Source organism: Chamaea fasciata, unplaced genomic scaffold (assembly GCF_029207755.1).
Source record: "Chamaea fasciata isolate MVZ Bird 193981 ecotype frontalis unplaced genomic scaffold, bChaFas1.0.hap1 SCAF_14, whole genome shotgun sequence".
Classification (NCBI taxonomy): domain Eukaryota; kingdom Metazoa; phylum Chordata; class Aves; order Passeriformes; family Sylviidae; genus Chamaea; species Chamaea fasciata.
The window spans coordinates 12,687,722-12,706,680 of record NW_027094099.1 but is presented as its reverse complement, the minus strand read 5'-3'; the positions used below and the strand labels follow the sequence as shown (position 1 = coordinate 12,706,680).

General features: G+C 46.0%; 1 protein-coding gene across 1 annotated transcript in view; it reads left to right on the top strand.

Moving 5' to 3' along the window:
* The first annotated feature begins 416 nt into the window (after window positions 1–416).
* FANCI (FA complementation group I) overlaps window positions 417–18,959 on the top strand; it is a 24,190-nt gene continuing 5,647 nt past the window's right edge. Inside the window, exons 1-29 of the mRNA XM_066196078.1 lie at window positions 417–500; window positions 590–662; window positions 1,168–1,298; window positions 1,727–1,883; window positions 1,962–2,019; window positions 2,457–2,498; window positions 2,764–2,887; window positions 3,793–3,878; window positions 4,056–4,188; window positions 4,392–4,484; window positions 4,988–5,124; window positions 5,891–6,071; window positions 6,661–6,748; window positions 7,876–8,006; window positions 8,649–8,719; window positions 9,562–9,676; window positions 10,076–10,198; window positions 11,289–11,357; window positions 12,425–12,526; window positions 13,334–13,531; window positions 13,629–13,750; window positions 14,137–14,301; window positions 14,557–14,736; window positions 16,007–16,170; window positions 16,582–16,658; window positions 17,111–17,227; window positions 17,939–17,990; window positions 18,544–18,671; window positions 18,800–18,868. Of these exons, the coding sequence (XP_066052175.1) occupies window positions 417–500; window positions 590–662; window positions 1,168–1,298; window positions 1,727–1,883; window positions 1,962–2,019; window positions 2,457–2,498; window positions 2,764–2,887; window positions 3,793–3,878; window positions 4,056–4,188; window positions 4,392–4,484; window positions 4,988–5,124; window positions 5,891–6,071; window positions 6,661–6,748; window positions 7,876–8,006; window positions 8,649–8,719; window positions 9,562–9,676; window positions 10,076–10,198; window positions 11,289–11,357; window positions 12,425–12,526; window positions 13,334–13,531; window positions 13,629–13,750; window positions 14,137–14,301; window positions 14,557–14,736; window positions 16,007–16,170; window positions 16,582–16,658; window positions 17,111–17,227; window positions 17,939–17,990; window positions 18,544–18,671; window positions 18,800–18,868 (3,270 nt within the window). The remainder of the gene's footprint in view (window positions 501–589; window positions 663–1,167; window positions 1,299–1,726; window positions 1,884–1,961; window positions 2,020–2,456; window positions 2,499–2,763; window positions 2,888–3,792; window positions 3,879–4,055; window positions 4,189–4,391; window positions 4,485–4,987; window positions 5,125–5,890; window positions 6,072–6,660; window positions 6,749–7,875; window positions 8,007–8,648; window positions 8,720–9,561; window positions 9,677–10,075; window positions 10,199–11,288; window positions 11,358–12,424; window positions 12,527–13,333; window positions 13,532–13,628; window positions 13,751–14,136; window positions 14,302–14,556; window positions 14,737–16,006; window positions 16,171–16,581; window positions 16,659–17,110; window positions 17,228–17,938; window positions 17,991–18,543; window positions 18,672–18,799; window positions 18,869–18,959) is intronic.

Sequence of the window (18,959 nt, the reverse complement as noted above, 5' to 3'; positions counted from 1 at the left end):
CGGTAGCCCCGGCTGTCCACCCCACGTGCCTGCACCCCACGTGCCTGCACCCCACTCCATGAACTTTTTCACTGCGCAGCGACCACGCAGTGGAACAGGCTGCCCAGAGAGGCCGTGGAGTTTGCCTCACTGGAGAGATGCCAGACCCGTCGGGCTGCAACCCTGTGCCATGTGCTCTAGGACGACCGTGCTTGAGCAGGGACGCTGGGCCAGGTGACCCACCGCGGTCGTTTCCATCCTGACCCACTCTGTGACTCAGCGTCTCTGCCCCCGGGGGACTCGAACCCGCGGCCCCGCGGGCGGCGGGGCGGGAAGCGCGCGCCGGGGGCGGGAGCTGTTCCCCGGGTGACGCGCGGGCACTTCCGGGCGGGAATTTCGGGGGACGGAGCTGCGGCCCGACGGTCCCGGCCGGCCCCATGGCCCAGCGCATCCTGTCGCTGGCGGCCGAGGAGGGCCCCGAGCGGCTGCAGGAGGCCCTGCAGAGCCTGGCGGAGGGCGAGGTGCGCGCTGCCCGCGGGCCGGGCCGGGATGCGCCGCCGGGGCTGCTCGGCGGGCGGGCGGCGACTCACAGCGTCCCCTTCTCTTGCAGCTGGGCGACATGGTGACCAGGCAGGCCCTGAAGGGGAGGGAGACGGCGGCTTTGCTGAGAGGGATCTTCAAAGGTGGGTGATATGTGAGCTGCGCTCGGGGGGCTGCACTGCACTCAGGGGAATGTCACTGTTGGTAAGGAACCCCCGTCAGGGCTGTCACAGGGAAGCACGACATCCATAAATACATGCGGGGAGATAGCAAGCTGGACTAGAGTCGTGATGAGCCCGTGGTAAGCGCGATTTACTTTGAGAGCCTTTAGGTACCTTGCAGTAGGACTGAGCTGGCCAGATAAAAGCTAGCTGCCGAGCTGGTTCTTCTCAAAATTTTGACACTTTCTGATCTCCGGCAGCAGGCTGAGTGAACCATAGGATGTGATAACAGGGTGACCGACTACTTTATCCAAGTATCTCATTTCCTGTTTTTTGGGGATTTTTTATTTATTTTGTCGGATAGGAAAACAGGAAGTTGCAGCCAGGTGACAGTTTATCCCTGCTGATTTCCTGGAGTTTAGCAACATGTTGTTACTTGCATAACTTTTTCCCCCATTCTTTTGTCCCTCTGTTTGCTTGCTGTAAGGCTCCCCCTGTTCCCAGAGAAGCGGTGTTCTCAGGAGACTTCAGGTTTACAAGCACTGTGTCCCACTAGTGGAGTCAGGGGACCTGCATTTGGGCAAGGTGTCTGAAATCATAGGACTGCTGATGCTGGAGGTAAAGCTCCTTTGGGCTGGCTTTCCTGGGCTCTGCTGAGTGTAATTTAATATGTAAATTAATATGTAATTTAATATGCAATTTAATATGTAAATTGAGATACTTCACTAAGCCACTGAGGAAAATAGGTTGTATCTTTCCTAGACTAAATTAGCTGGTATTGGAATTGGCTCCGTGTGTGAATTTGATTATCTTTAGATATTTAGTCTTAGGCTCAAAACTCTAAACCTATAATCACATAATCTTGATTTATTGCTCTGTTCTGTAAAGAAGAGTACAAAACAGAGATCTCAGGGCTAAATTTTCCTTTAAAGGGAGCGTTTCCCTGTAAGGAGTTCTGTCTTCTGCTGGGTTTTGGTGCCAGTGTGGATGTGTATGAGGAATTCTGTGTACTGCCTCAGGCTCTCTCCTGTTGTGTGTTCTCCCAGGCCCGCCAGCTGCCAGGCCATGCCTTAGCAGAGCTTGCCAACCTGTTTGTGGATATTATTAAAGGGGGCAGCCTTACCAACGGGAAATCCTTGGAGCTGTTTTCCACTGTTCTCACAGCACTGGCCAGTTCAAAGGAGAACCTGGCTTATGGGAAAGGTAACCCCTGTCAGCTCCTTCTCTGCAGCTTGTCCTCCCTTCCTCTGGAATCAACTCTTAAGACTTTTACTTTTTCAGGTGAACTGAATGGGGAAGAGTTTAAGAAACAGCTGATAAATACCCTCTGCTCCAGCAGGTACGTATGTCTGGCAGGTCTTGGTTACGTGGCAAAATGTTGTGTTTTCACACTGTGCTTGGAAAAAGGTATCACCGTGAGCTGTGTGTCCTGTCATCCTTGAATCTGTGCCCTCTGTGGCAATGTCTTCTCTGGCTGGGAAGGCAAGGGAGTACCCTGTTCCCAGATCTTGTGAGACTGTTGCATGAACTGGTCTCAGGAAGTGCTTGTTTTTATTCCTTTTCTGGCTTTCATTATTAAAGAGGCTGGGGCAGTTCAGAACTATGGAAATGTGGGGGGTTAGATTGGTGCTGATGATTTCTGTTGGAAATCTGGCTTCTCGTTTTAGTATCAGAATGTAACAGGGAAATGGTGACATTGAATAATTCTGTAGGAGAGAAGACCTAAATGATAATCCATCTTGCCCTCAATCTTCCAACGTATCTTTGTTTTACCAGGTGGGATCCTCAGTGTGTAATACATCTTGCCAACATGTTCAGGTAATTCTTTTTCTCTTCAACATCGACTTGTGCTGTGGTCCTGCCTGTGTCCTATTTCACAAGCAGTTTGGGGCAAGTACAAATAGGAGGTATGACCATACCAGACAAAGCACCATGGATGGTTGGTCAGTGAGCATCCACACCAGATCCATTTGGGTGCAAAACACATCTGGGCATGACGTCAAGGTTTTTATTCCATGTGTGAGTGAGGCTTGGCAAGTAAACAATATATTTATGAAAAAAAAAAAAATGTTTGATTCAACAGGGATATTCCACTATCAGGAGAGGAGCTGCAGTTTGTGGTGGAAAAGGTCCTTAGGATGTTCTCCAAATTAGACCTGCAGGAAATTCCCCCTCTGGTCTATCAGCTGCTGCTGCTTTCTGCAAAGGTAAAAACTCGCAGGTTTTTCCCCAGGTTTATTTCATCAGAAAAAAAAAATGTCCAGAGTGATCTATAGTCTGGATTTTGGCAGGGATTCTGATTGTTCCCAAACCACACTGTAGAGGCACAATGGAACATCAGTAGGTTTTGTTTCCTCTAACTCTTTCTAGCCTGAAGAAGCTGACTGCTCAGAGAAAGATGGGATCTTGGTCTTCCTTGTGGGAAAAGGAGCAAACCTTTGGGAAATAAGGGATGAGCACAGACCTAACAGACAGCAGAGAGGATCGATTTTTTTCTCTGTGGTTTTGCTTAGTCTTTTTATGATCTGCATGCTATAATAATAGCTCATGCACTATGATTGTCTACTGGGCTGTAGTCTGACTTACTCTGGGGATGTGTCATCTCCTGTGCTCTTCTCCAGAGCAGAGACTGCCAGGGACATCTCTGCCCTTTTTCAGGGTGATCTGGCTCTTTTCCTTGCTTCATTTTGGACCATGTCACTGCCAAGATGATCCAAAGACAAATTATATATGTGTTATAGAGGGTCATTTGGGTCCACTGGCCAAAATGTATTGTTAGATTTAAGGTTAGGAGTTTGAAAGCCTTCCCAATTGATTAAAACATAAAGGGTCCTTTCTAATTAATAACAACTTTAAAAAAAAAAAAAAGAGACAATCACAACACCTGAGAGCTTGAGTTTCTTCCAGCAATTCAATAATGCAGTCTAAAGAAATAAGTGCAGTCAAAAGAAATATGAAAACTGGAAATCTGGAAATGAGCCATACAGGAGCGCTCACCTGCCTTAGCAATTTATGGAGGGAAATGAAGGATACCCTGGGATTTGTGACAGGTGTGGGAACTGTGGGATACTGCAGGCCCTGCAATGACTTACTGTAACGTCTTGCCTTGCAGGGCAGTAAGAAGACTGTTCTGGAAGGAATCATCAGTTTTTTCAATCAGCTGGATAAGAGACAGAAGGAAGAACAGAAGGTTCCACAGTAAGTTCTTGCTCTGTCACTCCCTTTCTTTATTGCCTGGGTATTTGTAGTCACACTGGTCCTACCCATGGCTTCTTCAATTTGAACAGTTAAACCTTGTACAGGAACATCCTTCTTGATCCATAAGGAATGATTTCTGGCTTTGGATGGCTTGTTATTTTCTGGTAAAACTTCCAGGTCAGTGGACCTTGAGGTGGCCACAATGCCCCTGGACCAGCTCCGCCACGTGGAAGGCACTGTTATCCTCCACATTGTTTCTGTCATCAACCTGGACCAGGACCTGGGCGAGGAGCTAATTAGACATCTGAAGGTATGGCAAAGATATTGAAGCAGGGTTTAAAAACTTAGTTTATTATCTGGAAAAGGGATTTAATATTTTTTATGATGGCAGTCATGTTCTCTTTAGCGAGTGCTGTGATATGTTTGAAGAGATGTGCCTGATGGCTTCATGAATTTCCAGGGTGTTTCAGTTGAAGATAACAAGTTTTCTCACTGCTCCTTGCTGTTTCCTAGACTGAGCAACAGAAGGACCCTGGCAGAGCCCTGTGTCCCTTCACCGTGGCCCTTCTGCTGTCAGTTGCTGTAAAACACAGACTGCAAGAGCAGGTATGTGCTTGATTACCTTGCAGTGAGCTTCCCTGGGAATGCACTTTGCACTCCCTGTAAAGGAGAGGAAGCATGGTTAGGTCAGAGTCCCATCAGAATTACGCTTAAAATGCTTTCAGGACGCTCATGAGTAGGCACTTAGATCACTGGTATGTTGTACTTTTAGTGAACGCTGTAAAAGACCCCAGAGCAATATCACAATTTTCCAGAGTAGTGATTCTTGTGGGTTGGTATTGTAGGATGAGAAGAAAAGCAGTCTTATTTTTCTAATGTTTTGGCTCTGTGGTGGCCACATGAAGAGCATCTGGCAGCAAGTCATCCTCCTTGAAGCACTTAATGAGACTGGTGTATTTGTCCTGACAAAGAAGTGAGTTCAGATTTTTGGCAGGCTGTAGTGGAACGTGTGGCTGGTGCTGGCTGGTGCTCTTACTGGAACATTCCCAAGACTATACAGGTCCCATTTCAAAGATCATTTCCTCACACTTAATGATTTTATGTTCCAGATATTTGATTTCTTGAAAACATCAATCACAAGAAGCTGCAAGGACCTGCAGTTCCTTCAGGCCTCCAAGTTTCTGCAGGATTTGTTTCCTCAACAATATGATATAACTGCTGTCATTCTGGAAGTGGTGAAAAATAGGTGAGTTGCTGCCACGTGCTCCAGAACATTCAATGGGCTTTAGGAGTGGGGAGAGTTTCAGCTTTGTTAAAACACTCTCGGATGCTAAATACTTCTGACCACGTGCCGGCAGGGATCAGTGTCAAAATCCAAAGGTTTTATCCCAGTTTTATATTAGCAAATTTAGAAAACCCAACAACAACATGCGGCTGTATAAATCTGCTCCTTCTACCTCAAATCTCAGGGTCTGGTGGTGCAAAGGATTAAACTGATCAGGGCCTAATCTGCAGTGTGAGTCATGCTGCTGGCTGTAGTTTGTGTTCTGATCAAGGGATGAGGAATAAGTTCACTGTTTAATCTGGTTCACTGATTAGTCCTTTAAGCATCCTGTGGCATAGCTCTGGTCTGTCACCAGTTGTCCTTTAGTTGGATGGGAGGCATTCCTCTTCCCTTTTTCTCCAACATGAAGATCTTGACATCAGTAGGGTGGTCATGCATCTCAACTGTAGCCTGCTGTAATGTTCAGGTCAGACCTGAGGTCATTCCCCATGATGAGGAAACCTTTGGGCTGGAAACAAATTCTGGTGGAGAGCCAGGACTGCAGATATGTGCTGAGCACCTGTCCCTCAGCCTAAGGACAGTCCCAGGGTTGTGAAGGCTGTCATCAAGTGTCTCTCACTGCTGCTTTGGACCCTGGAATGACTGCAGAAGATTTTACCTCTGCTCTAATCTAAAATTTCCTATGACTAAGTTGTTTCTTTCCTCATCTACTTAATGTTTTCCTCAGTGCATTTGGTTGGGACCACGTTACTCAGGGCCTGGTGGATCTTGGCTTCAGCCTAATGGAATCCTATGAACCAAAAAAGCCCTTTGGAGGAAAAGCTGCTGATAACAGTTATGGCCTTTCAAAAATGCCAGCCCAGCAGGCTTGTAGACTGGGAGCAAGTATCCTGCTGGAAACATTTAAGGTAATGTAGGTTTTGGAGAAGTTTTTGTTTTGGTGGGGGGAGAGCAACTCTATTCTTATTCTCTCCTGGTAAACAGTGTCAAAACCTTCCCTGCTGTATCCATTGTGAGTATTTTGCAAACAGTACTAGATTTTGTCTCCTATTCGCCCCTTTCCAGATGGGAGAGGCCATCCTCAGGAAGATCTAATTCTAATCTCTTCCAGCCGTCATGATACTTGTGTAATCCCTATTACAGTTTCCAAGAAACTGCAGAGGTAGAGAAGGCAGAGAAATTCAGAGGTACAAGTAAAATCTGACAAGGTGGGATTGAAACCCATTCATCTTCACCAATTCGGTAAATTTTCATCCCATAGATGATTGGAACCATTAAGCTCTGAGTGTACTGTGTGTGCTTTGATGTGCTGGTTCTGGTTGTCCTGGGATGAAATCTGAATCAATTTGTTTGGATTTAGCTGAAAGGGAACTTCTGGTGACCATCCTTGCTTACTGGTCAGATCTGGATTTGCTTTGTACTGTACAGTGCCTGTGCTGTGAAGTTTAGGAATATCTTAAAGGTTTTGATTTTTATTTATTGTTCTTCCTCATTCAGGTTCATGAGCCCATCAGAAGTGATATTCTTGAGCAGGTCCTGAACAGAGTCCTCACAAAAGCAGCGTCTCCTGTCAGCCACTTCATAGGTAACAGGAAAGAAAGAGAAATGTGCTCTGCTCTGTGGACAGTCACAACACAGCTCCTCAAAACACATTATAGGATCACAGAATTAGGTTTGAGTTGGATGGGACCTTTGAAGGTCATCTAGTCCACTGCCTTGCAATGAGCATGGAGGTCTTCCACTAGACCAGGTTGCTCAGAGCCTCATCCAGCCTAACCTTGAATGTTTCTAGGGATGCATCCATCACCTCTCTGGGCAGCCTGTGCCAGTGTTTTACCACCCTCACTGTAAAGAATTTCTTCTTTATATCCACTCTGAATCTACCTTTTAGTTTAAAATGATTAGCCCTATTCTTATCACAACAGCTTGGTTGATAAAAACTCTGTCCCCATCTTATAAACCCCTTCTGAGTACCAGAAGGCTACAAGAAGGTCCCCAAAGTCTTTGCTGCTCCAGGCTGACCAACCCAAACTCTCTAAGCCCATCTCAACAGCAGAGATGCTCCAGCCCTCTGAGCATTTTTGTACCCCTCTAGAGCTGCTCCAACAGGTCTCTGTCCTGCGTGTGCTGAGGACCCCAGAGCTGGACACAGTACTCCAAGGGGGCTCTCACCAGAGTTGAGTAGAGTAGAGGGCTCAGCCTGCTGGCCAAGCTGCTTTTGATGCAGTCCAGGATGTGATGTGGTTTCTGAAGCTCCTGCCAGAGTGACCTGAAGCCAAGAAAATCAGTTGTTTTTTCTCCTCTGACTGAGGTATCAGTTGTATCAGATTGCCTTGTATTCATCACAGGTGAAAAGTATGTTTGCAGGCAGTTGCCATGGAACAGCTGACGCACAGAAAGTCAAAATCATCAGTCAGTTGCCTTCTCCTCGTCCTTGGGAGCCACTGGGGCTGCTGGGATGTCGGTGCTGCAGCCTCTTCCCTTACACCTCAGTGCCCTCTGGTGGGGTGAGGCTCTTCAGCTGGGCTAGGAGCATTTTTAATGCTTGGTGTCTGCAGTAGACTCAGTTTGTCGATGCTCATTTTATCATGACCTCTCTGTGTCATGGAAGGTCTTTGATTAGTCTGTAATTGTTAGCTCTAGAGACATCTTCTGTTCAGGCTTTTCTAGCCCCTTGGCATCAGCTGTTCTTTTTGTCCTTTTATTTTTCAGACTTGCTGTCCAATATTGTTGTGTCTGCTCCTCTTGTGCTTCAGACTTCATCCTCCAAAGTCACAGAGACCTTTGACAATTTGTCCTTTCTGCCCATTGACACAGTGCAAGGGCTCCTCCGGGCAGTACAGGTAAAGCTTTGCATTTCTCTGTGGATCTCCTTGCTAGTTTAGTTCCAGTGACAGCTCTGGGCCACAATTATATGCATGATCCAATAACCCTCCTCATGAAATGAGCCTTCGTTCTCTGCTGTGGGTTGTTCGGTGTAGCACGGAACTGTTCTTCAAGCATGGATTTGCATGTGCCCTCTAGCAAAAAGCATATGGTGTAGGACCAAAACTGCTCTGTGCTGACCTCTCATCTGGAAGATGCCCAGATGCTGCACCCTGTAGAAAACTAAGTCTACAGTGTTTAGCTGAACAGCTGTAGCTGTCATGTTGATTTTTCTCCTTCCAAGCTCCATGTCAGTATTCCTCTTTGCCTGGGCTGAGATATTGCCCTGGTGTTTTAACTTTTACCTGCTTTGTCCAACTTGGGGATAACAGTTATTTTCCTAAACCCTTGCACTGTGTCCTCACTAACCTGCGAAGGTGTCTCACTGCCACAGCTCTACGTGTTTTCTTGTCTATTTTAAAATCTTTTGGTCTTCCTACTGTACTGATGACAGTACTGGAAATGCAGGGCCAGATGGGCCTGAGGAAGATGAGCTCATATGCCCCAAGGGCTTGGCATGCCTTAGTGCTTTTCTCTCCAAAGGTTATTTTCCTTTCCAGCCTCTGCTCAAAGTCAGCATGTCAGTGAGGGACTCCCTGATACTTGTTCTCCAAAAAGCTATCTTTTCCAGGTAAGCTGGGGAGAGGATTCTTTGAAAAAAATTCTACAACTCATTTATGGTTTTGGAGCAGAAGTTTTTTTTTTTTTTTTTTCTAAGTATCTTGTTACAGTGTTATTCCCATAACTAGATAGTGACATGTCCTGTCCCTTTAGCCTGGAATTGTGGTACAGTCACAGCTCCACACAAATCCCAGCCCCCACCTGAATGAATGGGCTTTGCAAGTCCAGAAAGCTGTTGAGGACTCCAAATACATAGGCAAAATTAAAACCAATTCCCACGTGTCTAGTACAGTTGAATACATCCAGGGAGGGTCTGGAAGGAACCACCGATCCCTTACAAGGTGTTGCCTTGGTCATGCTTTGAGCAAACCATCCTGCTGTGATTGTAGACTGGATTTTTTTGGCCAGTGGCTGCCTGCTTATGAATATAGAATTCAAAAATTTGGGATTATTTTTCAAAGCAAGGGACTTGGTCTTGGAAAAGACTTTGTTTCTGTGAGCAAAGCAAAGCAGCAGGTTTATATTAGGAATTTTCCAGCTCTGAGGACTGTGACACTGTCCCAGCTTTCAGGGGTATTTAATACTTGGGTCTTGGCCTGGGGTCTCCCTGAGTGCGAGCACTGTAAGGACAGAAAGGAGATTAAATATTTTGAGAATGTAGAGCAGAGGAGTTTCCAGTAAACTGCCCCGCTCTTGTCTGTACTGCCCTTTTGGGAAATACAGTTGTACAGTGCCCAGTCACTTTCTATTTGTGGCCTTTTTTTTTCATTGCTGAGTTGATATTTTATGTGCTTCTGAGCTTCTTGCTTCCATGTTTCCTTATGTAACCCTCTTTCCTGTCCTGATTCCCAGGCAGCTCGATGCTCGTAAAGCTGCAGTTGCTGGCTTTTTGCTCCTGTTAAGAAATTTTAAGGTTCTGGGCAGCTTGTCCTCTTCCCAGTGCAGCCAGGCCATTGGTGCCACTCAGGTAAGTGCTGTTCTGCAGTCCCTGTGTGGACACGTGAGACAGTCTGGTGTCTAATGTGCACTGTTTGAAACAACTCAAAAGGGAAGTGTTCCCCCAGAACGGAAATACAGCTTTAGCAAGGATTAGTCCTGGAAATCCAGTAAGGATTTCCTTCCTGTAAGGAGAGCTTTAGGAAGTGCAATGTGCAGAGAAGCTGGCCTAGAGATGTTACTTCTCAGAGTCATTCCCTTTTACAGCACCAGTGTTCTGGGGAGCATTCCCACTGCTCCATGACCATAATGATGGGCCTGGCAGCACAAGGACTATCTCAGTGATTGTTCAGGGGCCAGACCCTTACCACCTTGCTCCTGTGTGTTGTGATATTGTAACCAGAATAACGTGACTAATGTTCCTTCTCAGGTCCAGGCCGATGTACATGCCTGCTATAATTCTGCAGCTAATGAGGCCTTCTGCCTAGAAATCCTGGGCAGCCTGAGGCGATGTTTGAACCAGCAAGCAGACGTTCGACTCATGTTATATGAGGTAAACATGGATTCTTCTGTCTCTTAAACAGCCACAAGCTCTTCTGTGGTCTGATTCTTCTCTAGCCTCAGGTAAATAACAATCATGTTACTGTGAAAAACGGCCTTTCAGCTCAGTTTTGTTCTTCATGGGACACGTGTAACATATTTTCACTCCTTCTGCTGCTGATTTTGTTTGGACCATTATAAACCCAAAGACACATTGATGTATCTTCTTCAGCTCATGCATTGTTTAAGAGCAGAAATATGTCAAAAATATGTGGTAGGGCCTAGGGAATTGGAAGGATGTTTGATGCCTTGTGAAGAGGAGTGGTATAACAGGCATTGGGTAGATATGGAGCTGTTGAGAGTTAATTATGGGCTCTAAAGAAAACCCTGTCTGGAGAGTAGGGAAAAACTTCCTTAGGGACTGCATCAGGGATCTGTCTTTTCTCCTCTTCTTTTCCAAGTTTTATATAAAGCTTGGCTGTCCTTAGGTCTCTTGTGATAGGCCTGTTATAAAGGGCCATTTTTGGGTGCATATCTTAGGTTGTTATAACCAAGGGGTACCACCTTGAGGAAAAAAACCTGTTCAGGTCAGAGAGGTTTTATTTCCTTCTTGTCTTGGGTTGGATTGACCTTTGATGAGCTGCAAGTTCTGGGTGTATTTGTCACTGTTGCTAGAAAACTTGTGCTTTTTTTCACTTTTATCCATCCACTGAGCTTTCTCAGTCTACAGGATTTATTGCCTCCTACAGTTTCCCCACTGGCTTGTTTTGCCTTTGAAGCAGGGTTTCACAGTTTGAAGTTGGATCTTGTGCTAGTGTTAAATAGCAGTGAAAGTCACTCTGGGCTTGATGCCACCGCTGCTAGGGAGATACAGCCTGTGAGAGGGCCCCTGTGAGGAAATTCATACTTTTTCTGATTCATACCTTCTTTCTGTGGTGCCTTTGCTTTGCCAGGTATGGAGTTTTACGCTGAGCACATTGTTACTTCCTCATGGTTCCTTGTGGTGCCAAAGTGTCGTTGCTGTCTTATGACGCCAACTTATTGTGCCTGTGGTTCATTTTCTCTGCTGTGTCAGCCAACCTGCCCTTCCTTCCTGTCTCCAGGGTTTTTATGATGTCCTTCGCAGGAACTCCCAGCTGGCCAGCTCCATAATGGAAACACTGTTGTCCCAGGTAAAGTCCTGCTCCGTGGTGGGGCTGCAGGGACTCTTAAGAATTCTGCACTTCAACCAGTATGGCAAACAATTCAGGTTAAATATCGGGGAAATTGTTCTTCCTCACACTGGAAACATGTTTGAGTGCTGTGACACCTCCCTAAAGAGGTGTTCAAACCCCTGCCATGCTGAGAGAGCAGACCAGGGAAACATCTGGAGACGGGTTCATTTCCTGCCTTGGGGTGGAAGAGGAAGGATCTCTTGGAGCTCTTTCCAGCCCTTCAGCTCTTAGGTGCTGTAGGAAGTGTGAGCCCAGAGAAGTTCTTTGTGCTCTCCCTGTTCCTTAGCAGTGCACAGCAGTTACCCTCCCATAGCTCCCCAAGGATATGTGCTGACACAGTAATTATTGTTGCTGTCCTCCCATCGGGAGAATACCCAAGTCCATGTAGGATCTGGGAGGATTAACTCATCCCCCAGCAGTGTTGCTCATGGCAACAAGACAATCACATTTCCTCAATCCATTGGACAGGCTGTGCTTTCTTTGAGACAAGTAATTTTCTTCCCTTTAATCATCCAAAGAGTTCATGCTGACTAATTCCAGCTTTCCCATGACAGTATAGGGTCTGAGAAAGGAGCATGAACAGAGCCAAGACAGTTTTCGGGTAACAGAGGGCACTTAATAGTAAGTTGGTGTAAAGGTGTAAAATTTAATAACATCATTATGTATCTATAACTTTCTACAGCAGCAGCAGCAGCTATTGATCCTCACTGTTTAAAGGAGGGGTGACACTGCAGGTGGGGTGCAAGTGATGTTACTTGTTGAGGCAACACAACAGCAAGTGGTCAGCTAATCTTGTTTCAGGGCACTGACATGTCCTGGCTGAGGTACAGGGCAACTCAAGAAGGGATTTTTATCACCAGTAGAGCAGATGACGTGGCTCGTGTACTTGTATAGTCCCCTTATCACAGTGCCAGGTTTTGCTCTCTAGAATGGGGTACAAAGATTATTATGCTCTGTTTTCAAGCATCCTAAGAGGCTCAGTTACCAAGTAACTGGTTATTTTTATTTCTTGTTTTCTGTGACAGATAAAGCAATATTACTTGCCCCAGCCAGACCTCCTGCCTCCACTCAAACTGGAGGGATGTATTATGGCTCAAGGAGATCAAATCTTTCTGCAAGAACCACTGGTAAGAGCTATATTGGTTGGCCACAGCTGCAGGCTCATCTGTTACTAGTGTTTTAGTTGTCCTCCTGCATGAGCTGAATACCTTGTATTCAGGCTTCTTCAGCTTTTTCTAGCCTGGAGCAATTCTTTTAATGGCACCAGAGCTGGGCATCTCACCCCTGCCTCAGGCTATTTATTAGAGCTCCCCAAGCAGAGTGGTTGTGGGGACCTGTGTGAAAAATGCTCTAGGAATAGTGTTCTTCTGTTATCCTCTACTGAGTTCACCCTGCGGGGTTTTTTTCCCTCCTTTAACTTAATTCCACATAAAATAGTTGTGCAGTGTGTGTTTGTGTGGCAGGGGGAAGAATTTGTCCTTTGGTTTTGCTCCTTTGAAATTCTTGGCAATGAGACCTCAACGATCTGTTGGATTTCCAAGGGAACAAATTCAAATTAATCATTTTGTTATCCCCTAAGGAAGCTTGTGTGCAGTAGAAAACCCAGGAAGGGCACAGATGTGTCAACTAGAGTGAGAGTCCCTTTGGAAATTCCCTTTCCATCTTCAGTGCCTGAGGTGGTTGGGTGGAGGGAGTGATGGGAGTTGAGTCTAGAAAAGCTCAGGCAGAGAGCACTGTCTGAAGCTGGAGCTGGGTGGCTGTGTGTGAGATCACTGATCCCCTCAATTTGGGAATGAGGCCCATCCTCGAGACTCCAGGCAGTGACAAAGGCAGCTACAGCTCTTTACATTCCACCATAACAGCCTGGCCCATGTCCACTTCTGCCAGTGACCTCCAGCTCAGAGGCTGAGTGTGACTGTGGCTGCTTCCTCCAGGCCCACCTGCTCTGCTGCATCCAGCACTGTCTTGCCTGGTACAAGAGCACTGCGTGTCTGTGCCGAGGAGCTGGGGACGAGGAGGAGGAGGATGACGAGGAGGAGGAGGAGGGTGTGGGATTTGAGCAAAACTTTGAAGAGATGTTAGAATCTGTCACACGACGAATGATCAAGAGCGAGTTGGAAGACTTTGAACTGGTAAATCAGATTTTCAGATTTTGACTCAGTGGGAGAAGACGCCGAGTTTCTTGTCAGATTTTGAAAAGATTTTTCACTTCTTTCCTTTACCTCTCAGGATAAATCAGCAGATTTTTCGCTGTCTTCTGGTGTCGGTGTGAAAAATAACATCTATGCCATCCAGGTGATGGGAATTTGTGAGGTTCTGATTGAGTACAATTTCAACATCGGGAATTTCAGGTAAAACATTAAATCTTGCCCTCAAGCACTAGCTGTGCCATTATTTGCCCAGCTCTTTGGAGCACAGCCTCATTGCAGGCACAGGATGGTCACGCCCACTCAGAATCAGTGATCTGAGTGTGAGTGCCTCATGGCACAGCCACTCTCAGAGCCTTGGGGAGTGTTTTCCTTTGGAATATCATGTGCTGTGGGAGATGGGATCTGACATTTTGTAGAAGAGCAGGTTGAGGAGGATTGGGTGAGGTATACACTGTTAGGGAGGCAGGGAGATATAATGGGATTCATCATTTAAGCAGTGTCATTGTGTAATTTGGCAGCTGAAGCTTCAAATGGGAAACTCCAAGAATGCATTTTCTCCATTAATGCTTTCTACTATTTTATTGCAGTAAGAACAAGTTTGAGGATGTCCTAGGCCTGTTTACATGTTACAACAAACTCTCTGAAATCCTGAAGGAGAAAGCTGGAAAGAACAAATCTGCCTTGAGCAACAGAACTGCACGGAGCTTCCTGTCCATGGGTTTTGTATCTACTCTGCTCACAGCTCTGTTCAGGTGAGAAGGTGTCCAGCCCTCTGTGGAGCAGAGCCAGACATCAATTCAAACCATGTGTTAGTGTGCTTGGAAAGGCTGGTGCAACTCTTATCCTCTGAGTGTTCACTACAAGCTACCAAAACAAAGGGTCTTTTCCACCCTCAGTTCAGCCAGAGATTTTATTTGCAAATGCACGTTAAGTTTAGGATCTCATAGGCCATCCCTGAGCTTGCTCTGTGCATGCCCAGTTGTCTGACAGTTCTCCTGGGCCTGCAGGGACAATGCCCAGAGCCACGAGGAGAGCCTGGCAGTGCTGCGCTCCAGCACGGAGTTCCTGCGCTACGCCGTCAGTGTGGCTCTGCAGAAGGTGCAGCAGCTGGAGGAGACGGGACAAACGGACGGACCAGACGGACAAAACCCAGAGAAGATGTTCCAGAACCTCTGCAAAATCACGCAGTGAGTCAATGTGACATGTGGAGACATCAGCGGTGCATTTGGGGGATTTTTGATTCCCCAGGTAGGGTTTCGAAAGAAGAATGCAGTCCGTAACAATTTCAAACTGTTGTTGCTGGGTTGAGGTCACTGCCTTTTTGTGCTCCTGAGAAATCAGGTGGAGGCACTACAGTTTCTGTGCCAGAGTGAGTGATACAGCTTTAATAACTTGGCCTGGAAGAACTAAATGCCATCAAACATTTTCAGCCTCTTTCTGACTTCCTGTTCATCACTGTCATAGAGAAGGTAAGATGATTACGGGCCGGATTCTTGAGGCCTCTGGAATGCAGCAAAGTTAAAATTCACTTCAAGCTGCAGAACAAAACAGATGTATGAGAGACACAAGCTTTAGAAAGCGTTTGTTTAGGACTTCTGCAAGATGCTTGAAGACATTCATGCATCTAATCCTTTGGAAATCCAAGAATGTGAACCATGTAAATGTCTTTTGGAATCTAGGTCATATCTGCATGGGGTCTTTTCAGAGCCCAGTCAGCAGAGAGCACAAAATGCAAATTACCCCTGCTATGCATAATGCCGGTTTTGTGTCTCACCCCAAATAATAGAGGCTATTTTTGTTGCAGTCATTAGGACTACATGTGAGCTACATGTTTTGCGTGATTGGACATTGAAACAGAATAAGATCATCTGTGCAGGCAACAGAACTAATGAGAAGAAAGGAGAGAGAACAAAAAAAGGAAGAAGTAGGGTTAGGGAAGCAGGAAAAAGATGTTTGCCTACAAATAGAAAAGTCTCCTTTGGGCCAAACAATTTTGCTTTCCTCACAGCTTTTTACTTTGCTTTGCCTGCCTTTACCTTTCTAATTTTATTTATAGAGAGCCCTGTAGTGAATTCTGACATTTCACAGACCCAAACTGCCACAAGAAAAGCTCTTTTTGTCACTGGTGGATTTGACACCAGTGGTCAGGGTGGTCTGAGAAAGAGGGAAAGCTGAGTGGAAGTAATGAGTGTATAAAGATGGATTGAAATGGGATTGGGAGGTCCCTTGGCACCTGGAAAGAATTAAATTATTTAGCTGAGCAGGAAGAATGCAGTAGCTGTTTTTGCTGACATTGAAATAAAATCTTCTTAAAAAAGATCTCTTCCCCCACTCTTTTCCGATAGGTAAAAGACCTTCCAGTTTAGTTTTATTAAAAATGCGATCTTAAGAGTAGAATCTAGTTCTTGCCCTGTGCAGCCAGTTTTACTGGAGTAAATCTCATCTCCCATCCCACAGGGTTCTGCTTTGGAGGTACACTTCAATTCCCACTGTTGTTGAAGAATCAGGGAAGAAGAAGGGCAAAAGCATTTCACTTCTGTGCTTGGAAGGTTTGCTGCGGATCTTCAACACAGTGCAGCAGCTGTACTCTGCCAGGATCCCCCAGTTTCTGCAAGCCCTGGGTAGGCACATGGTACAATTCTGCTCTGGTTTCTACCCTTCAGGTTCCAGCCCATCTGTGGGCAGGTAGAGACCCAGCACTCTCTATCCATAACTAGGGAGAGATGGGTTTGGTTCTTGTCTCTCAGTAACAAAGTGGGCTTAATAGTGTAGATTTTCACACCAGAGACAAGTTCTAGAGATACATTTTACCTGCCTTTTTAGAGCTCTCAGTCTGTCAGCAGAGGATAGTTGGGGTCTAATACAGCATTCATCTATTTGAAGTTTGCCTTTAACGTGTTTTTCAGCTCACCGTGGTTCTGCAGTCTGTATTCCTCCTCTAGCTGTGAGCAGTCTTTCCCACTTTTGGAAATAAATCCTGTATTCTGCTCTTGGCATTTAGGTTTTTTTCTGCACCTCTCTGTCTCTGCCAGATATTACTGATGGTGACGCAGAAGAAACGGATATTAATGTCACAGAGAAAGCTGCCTTCCAGATCCGACAGTTTCAGGTGAGTACCACTGTGTGCTGCAAGTGTTCCAAAGCATTTGGGATTCTGGCAGGAAACACTGCTAGCTCTCTGTTGCTTGACCACAGGGTTGAGTATGTGATAGCAACTGTGGCACTGATTCACAAGCAGTTCAGTGAAGTTTCTGATCCCTAAGGAAAGCTTCTTCAGAGTGCCCTACAGAGCTGGGTGGACATGCATGTGTATTTACAGAACTCTAGGTTCTTCAGTGCAGCATAAACTTACCTGAGTATTCTAAAAGTCACACTGACCATATGCAAGCCTGTATATAAGCACTCCTATTAAAAATCAGCACTTGTTCTTGAGAAGAGTCCTGTTTTTATGTTTCTTGTCATTCTCCTTGCTGCTGATCCCTTTGTCTGCTTGCAGCTTTTGGTTATTTGCTTATGCAAAATATATTCACACTCAGGGAGTGTTTTCCTTCCCCTACCCAGAGGTCCCTGGTGAACCAGCTCAGCAGTGCTGAAGATGACTTCAATGCCAAGGAAACGCAGTCACTCATCACTGTTATCTCCACACTGTCCAAACTCCTGGATCCAGCCTCGCAGCAGGTGCTCCTCAGCCTTCACCTGGTGGCTGGGTGTCACAGCCAGAGGTGTGGGAAGGAGATTATCAGATGGGGTTGGCATCTGTGGGCTCTGGCAGGTGTGTCCTGCCTCCTCCCACAGACCACACCAGGTGCAAGGTACAGTTCTGTTACACTGTGAAGGACTCTCCTGTCCAGTGTTCATCTGCAAGGACACTTAAGAGGAAGCTGTCTTGCCATCCCACTCGTGCACATTCTGATCCTGCCTTTGGGCACCTGAATGATCTGTTTGCCTGAGCAGGGACTCCTAACAAAGTCTGGTTGGGGTGTGGCATCCACATGGGAGTAGAGGCAAAAAAGGCCAGCAGACAGGTGTCCAGTCCAAACTGGCTGAGTGCCTAATTCCTTCTATGCAAGGAGTCATTTTCTAAAGTGCCCCAATTTTACAAGCTAGGAACTGCACTAACTGTGCCAGAAGTCTGGAGTCATCATTTACTTTAAATTAAATGGATCTGTTACTCTGTCCAAGGGAATATATAGCCATTACCCTGTCCTGGGTCTCAGTTTTTGACTTGTTAGTAGGCTAAGCTCTGTGGAACTTCACAGAGCATAGCTGGGTTCTCTACTCATCTTCCTCTGCTGTGATTCATTGTCTTGAATTTTTAGTAGTAGTAGCAGTAGTTTTGTGTTTTGAATTCTGTTTCAAAGTCATGATATCTTTTCTCCTCCTAAATAGTTCCTTCAGTTCCTGACTTGGACAGTCAAAGTTTGCAAAGAAAATGCGCTTGGTAAGTAAGCTTTGAGGAGCATGTTTAGATGTGATGTGTCAAGTCTGATATTAGACCCTTGCATGCTCTGTCCTGGTTTTACCTCTTCGTCAAGACACATTCAGGTCCCATTCTGTGGAGGACTGCCACAACATTGTGATTATAAGTACAAGTATTAGAGAGGGAACCTCATCTCTAAAACTATTAGCATTTCTGAAAGAAAGGAAGCCGCTCACATACTTGACTTTCCTCCCCTGTTATTTAGGCTCAAATCGGGATTTATACTCTGGAAAGACAGTGCTCTTGCCAGGGTTTGTATTGCACTTTCTCAGTGCTTTTGGTCACCATTTTTCTATGACAAAACAACTCCAGTGGGCCATAGTTCCCCTTGCCCTATTATATGGGATGCCTGATGTTTTAAACCCTGCTTTTGTAGCTGGGATATTTTGATAGGATTTTCACCTACTGTTAAATCCATACTGAATCTGAGACTTTCCCCCACTGGATGTCTGATGTTCCTAAGTAGCTAGACAAGCTCTGCACCTGGCACTGTGTCACTTTCTCTTCCCCACAGAGGATATTTCTTGCTGCAAGGGTTTGCTGTCTCTGCTCTTCAGTGTCCATGTTCTCTACAAGAGCCCTGTCGGTCTCCTGCGGGAACTTGCACAAGACATCCACGCCTGCCTGGGAGATATAGATCAGGTATGATGCAGGAGTAGCTGAGCTCTTCATCACATAGTGCTGTCAGAATTGAGTGCATCTCTGGTGCAGACTGTGTGACAGCAGTTAAAGTTTTACTCACCAGAATTTGTTTTCTCTCCTCTGCCCAGGATGTAGAAGTGGAGGGTCAGTGCCATTTTGCCATAGTGAATGCCAAGACTGCAGCCCCCACAGTCTGTGTGAGTCAGAATAGTGTGTATGTGACACCTGCAGTGTCCAGGGCTACTGTGCTTGGAGCAGCTTGCAGCTTCCTGTTGTGCCAAACTCCTC